General features: G+C 45.6%; 1 protein-coding gene across 1 annotated transcript in view; it reads right to left on the bottom strand.

Moving 5' to 3' along the window:
- Positions 1-233: 233 nt before the first annotated feature.
- Positions 234-9,504, bottom strand: part of erc2 (ELKS/RAB6-interacting/CAST family member 2) — a gene marked incomplete at both ends in the record, with an annotated part of 42,307 nt that continues 33,036 nt past the window's right edge. Inside the window, 6 exons of the mRNA XM_083971601.1 lie at positions 234-260; positions 1,644-2,468; positions 4,763-4,910; positions 6,087-6,247; positions 6,334-6,457; positions 6,791-6,802. Of these exons, the coding sequence (XP_083827727.1) occupies positions 234-260; positions 1,644-2,468; positions 4,763-4,910; positions 6,087-6,247; positions 6,334-6,457; positions 6,791-6,802 (1,297 nt within the window). The remainder of the gene's footprint in view (positions 261-1,643; positions 2,469-4,762; positions 4,911-6,086; positions 6,248-6,333; positions 6,458-6,790; positions 6,803-9,504) is intronic.

Below are 9,504 nucleotides of genomic sequence, written 5' to 3'. Positions count from 1 at the left end.
ATTGAGTGGAGATAACAAAAGTCTGGTTGGGTAGTGTTTCAACATCATGGCGTGGCTGTGCTCCTCCATTAGTGACTGAATCATCTGAAGGAAGAAAAAGTCACATCACGTCACAGAGGTGTTTCATTTGTTACAAAACCTGGAAGACACTGCAGCCACACGGGAAACAGAGAATTATAAAGTGGGTCTCACCCCTCAAAACAACATTAGAGCTTTGGTTGTCACAGCAAAGATTATGCCCAGATGCCCTCCTCGTCATCCTGTTGTTGGCAGCGTCACGGGTCAACAGGAGCGATGTGCATGAAGAGGAAGAAAAAACAAACTGAAGTGAGGAATGTCACTGACACAGCTGTGTGAAAAATAAGCTTGAGTATTACAATACAAAATTAAAGTTTAGTGCTTTGCAAAGAACCTTGTGGCGGTCACTGTGTCAAAACCCCAAGAGAAAATTCTTCTACGGTTCTTGTAAGAACCTGGAGCAAATCTGGAGATGTTGTGATTTGACATCAGTGAAGAGCATGTCCAGTCCACATCTTATTATAAATGGACGGGGTCAGAGTGTGAAATATACTACATCTCCAGATCCTGGGATATTGTGAGCAATGTGTACTTTTTGACCTGGGTGGGTTTCTGTCATGGCTCTTTTTTTCCCAAAGTGGTAACTCAAGAATGGGCCGAGGCAAAGGGAGCAAGACTTTTAAAATATAACCTGTTCTTTCTTTGTTGCTGCATCACCTGCTTTTAAACTTCTGCTGTCTTAAAGGGACAGTATGTACTGTAGCTTATTTGGCTTTTTATTAGCAAAAATCAAATAGGCCTATTGCTTTCATAAATATGTATTTACCGAATTGTAATCACAACCGCATACAAATAAAAGCTGTCTCGTAGTTTAGAATAAGTTGTTTACAAATACATACAGTACAGTAGGCGGTGGGTGCACCCACTGGAGGCTGTCATGTTGCATCGCCATCTTAATACGGTACACACTATTGAGTGTCTGTGACTAAGCTTGTGCCCCCGGAGGATGATCGACGTATTGTTTTTGGTTTTTTTCTGCCGCTACAGAACAACTCATGGTGCTAGTTAGCATTAGCAGAGGCTACATCTTACAATGTTGAACTGTTTATATAAAGTGCAGCCAAACACCAGGCTGGAGAGAGAGGGACAGCAGAGCCGGCTGGAGACCACAGGGACCCACGTCCTTTTTTTCCCTTTTTTTTTAGCAGGGCCGTTGTTACAGCTGATACCGTATCTATGTCTGAGTATGTTTGTCCTCTGATCTTCCTTCATGGGACCGCACTGTGTAACTGGCACATCCTGTAAGTCCTCCTGTGTAACTTTTTGCTGTGAAATATGACTGAAGGCACGAGTGGAAGTCTGCACGTGTGTTAAAAAAAAAAAAAGATTAAAAACCGAAAGTTATTGGTCAAAGACATTGTTATCAGTTAGCTGTTAGTTTGCAAACGTGTTTGTCCTCGGCGGCCACCGTCCGTCACTTTGCTGACGGGAGGGGTGAGCGAGTGCGCGCTGCAATCGCTGGATGTCACAGTGTAGCCCCAATACAATGTTGAAATATCCCTTTAAAGAGTGTGTATCTCCTGGTGCACGTTGCCTATATAACATGACCTGGAGTGATATCTGACCTGGTCTGGGGAGGGGCGGTGACCAGCATGTGGGGGTCCTCGGGCTGGCCCTCCACGGTGATGAGGCGACGGGTGACGTGGATGCTGGCCGTGGTGCGGATGCTGCGGGTGTTGCGGGTGCTGAGGGTGCTGGGCGTGCTGAGGATGTGGATGCTGGGGGTGCGGTCCTTGTTGGGGAGGGTGCTGAGGGTGAGGGTGCTGCGGAGGGGCATGTCCGTGCGGGTGCTGCGGCATGTGCTGGGGGTGCTGTTGGTGAGGGTGCTGAGGTTGCGGAGGGCGTGGGTGCTGCTGGTGCTGGGCGGGTGCTTGGGGATGCTGAGGGTGCTGCTGAGGGTGCTGCTGAGGGTGCTGCTGGGGGTGCTGCTGGGAGTGCTGCTGGGAGTGCTGCTGGGGGTGCTGCTGGGGGTGCTGCGGGGGGTGCTGCTGGGGGTGCTGCGGGGGGTGCTGCTGGGGGTGCTGCGGGGGGTGCTGCTGGGAGTGCTGCGGGGGGTGCTGCTGGGGGTGCTGCGGGTGCTGTGGGTGAGGGTACTGCGGTTGTGGTTGCTGGGCATGCGGCTGCTGTTGAGGGGCCTGTGGATGCTGAGGATGCTGAGGGTGCTGTTGGTGCTGTGGGTGCTGTTGGTGCTGCGGGTGCTGAGGATGCTGAGGATGTTGCGGATGTGCAGTGTGTGGATATGGAGTCTGCTGGGGGTGGGGAGCGTGGGGGTACTGGGACTGGGGCTGAGACTGAGCATGTGGGGGCTGAGGCTGGGGGTGGTGAGGACCGTGTGGGTGATATTGCTCATCCTCGTAGTTGTCAGCGATCAGCTTCATTCTGCTCTGTGTCTGTGGGAGGAGGACAGTGGTTAGTGCACCAGGATCTGCAACTGCTACGCTGAACACCACACCATCATAGTGGAAAGAGAACAAAGACACATTATAACGCATGTTGCTGTAGTGTTCAGTCTTTTACAGTGCGTTCACACCGGGCGTGAGGCTAATTTTTCTCGCGATAAGATTACATACAAAGTCAATGTAAAGACGTGAATGGACACAAATTTGTGCCAGCGGCGCGAATGAAGCCAACACGTGAAATTCGTCTGTTTGCGCAAGTTCAAAATATTGAACTCAAGCAAAATATTTGTGCGAATGCCTCCTGTAAAAACAAATATTCCAGCGGGCAAACTCGAATGAGTAGAGCGAGGCGAATATTTTACTCGCGCCCAGTGTGAACGCACTGTTAGAATGGGCCACCTCTTGATTAAAGTCCGTTGGTAACTGTTTGATTATCAGAAAACACAATGAAAAGAAAAAATAGGCATTATGGGAGTCATACACCTTTTTGTCATATTAGATGGAAACATTTACACCAATCTCACTTTTGTATGCTAAATATGTAGCTTACATGTATCTCAGTAAAACTGCGTAAGCTATTCTGCTAGACTGGAAAATTTACATATTTCCCAAAATGATGAATTCTTCCTTTAATCAGTCAGTTCTGATTTATATCCTTGTTTTGTATTACTAATGCACTTTCACTGCATTATAGGAAGTGAGAGGCAATTCTTGCCAGGATCTTTTTTTATTTTGTTTTAAATGTTCTTATATAGTTTTTTTTTGTAGACTAAAGGCATTAATGTTTCACAGTGGCTGGAAAAAAGAAAAAAAAAAACTCCTGTCTCAGTTGCTTCAGGGCTTGCCTTCCATACTATAGCCCAGTGATCATCAACTGGCGGCCCGCGGGCCGAATCCGGCCCGCCGAACCTTCCAATCCGGCCCGCGACTGAGTTCTGATAGTTAAAAAGTAGCTATTATATTTCTCCGTCTCTGTTGGTGTGTGCCTGTAAGTCAATGCGCTGGGATTAGGAAACGCCGCGGTACCCAAAGCCCCGTGCATGAAAGTTTAGGGAGCTGGACTGCAGGGTTTTCCCTGCCTGTCTGCAGAGGTGAGCTGCCTGGGTGATTTTGGCCGCCGCCTTGGTTAAACTGGGTGTGCACGGGCCGTTCAGATGTAGTGTCTTTTGCGCACTCAAACCCATTCAGTGTAGATGCGCGTCCTGCGGCGCACGGACCTGCTTCTCCCTCCGGTGTTGTGTCCCGGTTCCCCCTCGGCCTGTGTCTCTCCTACTGTTTCCCACTGAGCTCTGCCCGTGTGTGGAAAAACGTCGCCTCCGAGATGTAGAATGTGTATTATAGAAGAGAAACACTGACTACTCAGGACTACTGACTTGTATCATCAGAACCGATTGTCAGCCTCCTTTCATATTTAGGCTGAAAATCACAGGGGAGGTCAGCAGTGTAAAGCTCCAGCATGTCGGAGTATCTGAAAGTCCAGCTGTCAAGATTTTTCATTTTATATCATACCAAACACCAAAGATATGTATAAATGAAAATTATGAGCTTACAGGTAAAATAGAATATAAACAAATAAATTAGGCCTATTAGGCAAAAAGGTGAATTTAATTTCAATCTCTGCCTATTTGAATGTCCGGCCCCCAAGGTGTCTGTTGAGAAAAATTCTGGCCCTTCAACAAATATAGTTGATGACCCCTGCTATAGCCTATATTAAATATAAATTACCAGCATGTGTCAGCAGTATTAATAATATTTTGACCATCATATTTTCATATTAGGTCATGAAGGCAACAACAGACCAGATGATCTGTCCCAGAGCTAATTCATACTGCACATGAGCACGAGCTGAACTTGTGTGAGAGTCAAGTCACAGAGATAAACAGTTGACTTGAGTCTCAAGTTCAGAGCAGAAGAACATGTTGAACATTACATTAATGGGCCTACACAGTGAATAGATTTACATTGAAGAATAACATTTACATTTCAGATGGAAAATAAACAACTTGTTTTAAACTTAACTAGACATGGCTTGACTTCTCCCAAAAAACAACACAGCTCTCAAAATAATAAAATGGTATATTTTGGAAAAGTGCTAAAACTACCCACAGAAAATGTTCAGTGTGTATGTACAGTACAACCCCCTCTTCATGAAATGGAAAAAAATGGCTGGCTGCCTTTGTACTTGCTTTAGATGCTATACTTTTCATACTGGTTAACGCTGCCTTGGCAACACCTTACACTGCATAAAATAAAATAAATCCATGACAGTCTTCTGCAGTACTTACATGTTGTTTGAGCTGGTGCATCAGTTTGTCCCGGTCCCTCTTGAGGACCATCACCTCCTCCTGGGTCTTCTTCTTGTTGGAGGCAGACAGCTCCAGCAGTGCAATGTTAGCATCTTTCTCACTGATGGCTGCCAGGAGAGCCTGTTGTCTGAGGAGGACAAACACAATCAGCAAATCAGCACTTATATTAGAATGAAATGAATACTTTGTGGAGGCATTTCTGAAGTTCTTTTCAGGAACAGTCAAACTGCATCAGTTCACCTTCATTAATGTCAGAAGCTGTTTATGCGACAGAGCATCTTCTTCTGGACAGGCTCCAGCTTTAAAGGAGTCAGGTCATGATTGATGCCACACACCAATCACAACTTTGATTGCTTTGTTCTTCTCTCACAGAAGACATTAAATTAGCTTCACAACTCCGACTGCGTACATATCTCATGCTCTCATCTCACGCTGAGATTTTAGAGGATTAGTCTGACATTTTAGAAATGCTTAATTTGCTTTTGTGCTGAGAGATACAAAGATTGATTCCATTCCTGTCTTTCCATTAAATATAAAGCTACAGCCAGATGCCAGTTAAAAATGGAGTGTGAAAATGAAATGTTGAGGTTTTATTTCTTAAAGTCTGTAAATAAAAAATATCTTCTGAGAAGCCAGAATACACAATGGGCCTAATGAAAACCACATACTGTACTGTAAACCAGGACCAGCAATCAATGGAGGTATAAATGCTGACATGACTTTAAATAGATGTAGCTTTTTGGTATAAGATGAAACATGACTGCATGCCCCACTTCTCACCTCAGTGTTGTGCGACAATTTGAACCATGTTTCCAGACAAAAACAGAATGACTGAAGTTGAAGGGAATACGATTAATACAAGTGTTAATGTTCGTTCTGAGTTACAGTGTTAAATAGTGGCCTGTTGTGTCTGGAGGTACATTTGTGTCTTTATTATTCAATCAAAAAAAAAACCTTTTCAATAAAAAAGTGTTTGAATGCAAAATAAATATTGCGTTTGAACCCTTTTTTTTCTTTGATTGAAAAGGTTTTTTTTGATTGAAGTGAGTAATTATTTGATTGAAAATAATATTTTTGTTCAAATCAACTTTTTTTTGATTGAATAATAAAGACACAAATATAATCCTACCCATTATATGGCTCAAATACAAAAAAATCGACTTTATACATATTTTCAAAAGTAACACAGCTGTGTTGGCATGGAGACAAAAAAAATGCCTCCATGTGTTTATCAGAAACACACTGAGAAAAGTACAACAGTGGGCTCTCTTTGGCTCATGTCAAAGGTTGTATAGATACTAACTTCATCTCCAGGATCTCTTCCAGCTGCTTCCTGCGCTCCTGTCTCATGTTGGTGAGGTGTCCGTCCCTCTCCTGCAGGGACTGCTGTGTGGAGGACAGACGCTGCTTGGTGGCGTCCAGCTCCTGCCTCGTCCTTTCCAGTGTGTTCATCAGCTCCTCCAGCTGAGAGACGACAAACATTTAGGGGAAGCACATTAAACATCTGCATTTCATTGTGTCAAAACTGTTTCGTTAAGTTAAATCTGCACCTTTAGGTGGTGTCCACCATCTATGGAGGAGTCCTTCCGAGGGTCTGATCCTAAGCCTTTCTTGTCCCCTTGTGGTCCCAGTTTGATATTTGAACCCTTCTTAGTCTGGTCTTTGCCTCCTTGTCTGTAAAACCACAAAACTATGAGACCAATTTCATACTAATAATCCTTTGAAATGCCATACTGCAGTTACACTGCTGCCACACACCACAACAAAACAAACAGGTACAAAGAGTGTAGCAGACATTCATGTCAGGTGCATTTTGAATGACATGTACTTCAAAATAGTACCAGCCATGAGATGACCACGACAGCAACAAGACATGAGCCTCACAAATGAATTGTTAGCTTCGTGTTAACATGGCACTGCTGAGATGACTCACAGGTTTAAGCACCAGAGTTAGCATGGGGGTAGGTAGCGGTGGGAGGCACGACGGGGGGCAGGGGCATTGCTTACCTTGGAGCTAGACTGCAGATGGGTAAGGGGAAAAAAGGTGGAAGAGAAAGGGGCGACGGGACATGTGGACATTTGAAAACAGGAGACGACAGCACACACAGGAAGAAGTAAAGAAAGAGCCATTAGAACCAGAACGTAAAAGAAACAAACAGAAGAAAACAATACAGAGGACCCGGAGGAGTTCACGTTCACTGTGTTCACTGACTACAGAGGCTGCCTGTGGCGGCTACTGCCGTCTGCAGCCTGACGCAGCTGATGCAGGATGCACCTTCTCTGGGAACATTAGGACCATGTGCATCTGCTGCCAAGCCTGGGAGTGGCAGACATGCAGCCAGACAGGCAAGAAGTCAGCCGGGCAAAGGAAGAGGTGACGAGCACAAGGTGTGAGTGCCGAGCAAAAAGGAGGGGGAAGCCGACAGTGGTTTGACCGGGAAGGCCGGAAGTAGTGAGCTGGTGGGAGAGGTCGGTTATGGATGCAGGGTTGTTCAGACAGAGGGGGGCCCGACTGAACCGACACACTTCAGGGACAAGGGTTCAGTCCAGATCCTACCTACTACAGCACCTCACTCACTGAGCGCGTGTAGACCTGGAGTGCAGCCGCTCTATTCATGCAGGCCACTAGGCTGATCACGTCCCTTAGTGTCTGGTGGAGCAAGCTAGGCAGGGAGGGGATTGGGGGGGGGGGGGGGGGGGGGGGGCAGGGAGAGCAGGAGAGTAGGTACCGGGAAAGACCGCTTGAAAAGGGGGTTTGGGGCTGTCAGGTGATGTTACTGGGGTAATTTAAAGGGATAGTTCAACATTTTGGCAAATTCACCCATTGCCATAATCCCTATAGTCATAGCAGTAGGTTCATTACCTTTCATTATCGGTGCATGTTGTTTTGATATAAGCGGGGCAGAGACATAATGGGGGTGAATGGTACAGGTTTCCTGTCCCTCAAAACTCATCAAATACACAATCCAAAATCTTGAAAACGCTCTTGTGGACAAGTTGTGACCTGCACATTCACCATGCTATGAAATAATCATGTATCATTAGTAGCATTACAACACATGAAGCAAATACTGAGAACTACTTCAAATAGACATCCATCATGCTATGAAATAATGCAAGTAGTTCTGAGTATTTGCTTCATGTGTTGTAATCCTACACAATGCTACATGATTATTTCATAGTGTGGTCAATGTACAGGTCACCACTTTTTCACCAGAGTATTTTAAAGATGTTGGATTGTGTATTTGATGAGTTTGATGAGGGACAGGGGACCTGTACCATTCACCTCCATTGTGTTCGCTGAGCAGCTCGCGTCTCTGCCCCGCTGATCTCAAAACAACATGCACCATTATTAAAGGTAATGAACCTACCCCCTATGACTATAGGGATTATGGCAATAGGCGAATTTGCCAAAATGTTAAACTACCCCTTTAAAGGTGTGGGGGTGACTGAGAGTTACAGATGAGGAGGGAACAGATGGGTGGCTGGAATGAGCAGGGGAAGCGTGCTCACGGCAGGAGGAGGCCTCAGCTCTGAGTACAGAAACTTCTTACAAACAGGAAGCAACAACAAACAGCCACAACAAACACCACGAGAAGAAACAAACAGGTGTGTGTGTGCGCGTGTGTGTGTCTGCAGGTGTACTAGTGCGCAAGATATTTCAGCACAGGACACAAGGAGGTATAGCAGGTATGATATTGTAAACCAAATTGTACAGAAGCAAAAGCAGTTGGGAAAATCACACCAAGTATACAGTGTAGGATTTACAGCATGACTAAGTACTAAAAGTGTATTTGCAGAAGCAATTTTTGAAGAGGCCGAGTTATGTTGATTTGGTTCCTTGTTGGCTGAATCCTTGGTGTGATCACTTTTACCATGAGACTTGACTGTACCATGCATCATCACAGAAACAGGCCACAACAGGAACAACAGTGTCAAGTGATGCTTAATCTTCAGGGAATCAAATGAATATCACAGAATATATGCCAAGATGCCATATATTTCAAACTTAATGAAACTTTATGACCTGATGATTTGCACTTTTTCATTAGCTGAGGTACAAACCTTAAACTTTAAGCTTTGTACCTCATGTTGAGACACATCCAGTTCATTTGTAATGTGATTTGTCACACAGCTAAATTTCTGTTAACTTAAATCCTCATTCTGTCATCAGGGCAGAGAAAAAGGGCTTTTAAATGCACATGCAGGCTGAATAAATGCACATGCACTACAAACTCTCTCTCTCTGTCAAACTCAAACACACTCGCATGCACACATTCGTTCACGTGCTCACACAGATCGATCAGAAACCATTCATGGCACACAGGCACAGAGCTACTATTATGCAAAGACTTGCCAAAGAAAAGAAAGCAAAACATGAATCCAGGGATCTTTGTATCATGTGCTCAGAGACGGTTATGACGGCTTGGACTAAGAACAGAGCAGGTCACTGTGATACAAAGATCTGTGAATCCCTCAGACAGCAGGCAGACCCAGGCACACAGGTGAAACCAGACGCAGTTGCAGCAGTCGCAGTCGGGGACTTTAACCACGCAGCCGAGCTGAAGTGCCAGGGCAGAGCACTCACTTTCCCAGGAAATCCCACACCATGCCCCCTATCTGCTGGGGAGCAGCGGACACAGAAGGGAGCGGGTCAGGGGGAGCTCTGCCACCGGGGCGAGGGGTGGGGCGAGGGGCAGAGGGAGGGGGACTGGTGTCAG

Source organism: Trachurus trachurus (genome assembly GCF_905171665.1).
Source record: "Trachurus trachurus genome assembly, chromosome: 5".
NCBI classification, from domain to species: Eukaryota; Metazoa; Chordata; class Actinopteri; order Carangiformes; family Carangidae; genus Trachurus; species Trachurus trachurus.
The sequence above is the reverse complement of the archived record's forward strand: the minus strand, read 5'-3'. Positions and strand labels throughout refer to the sequence as shown.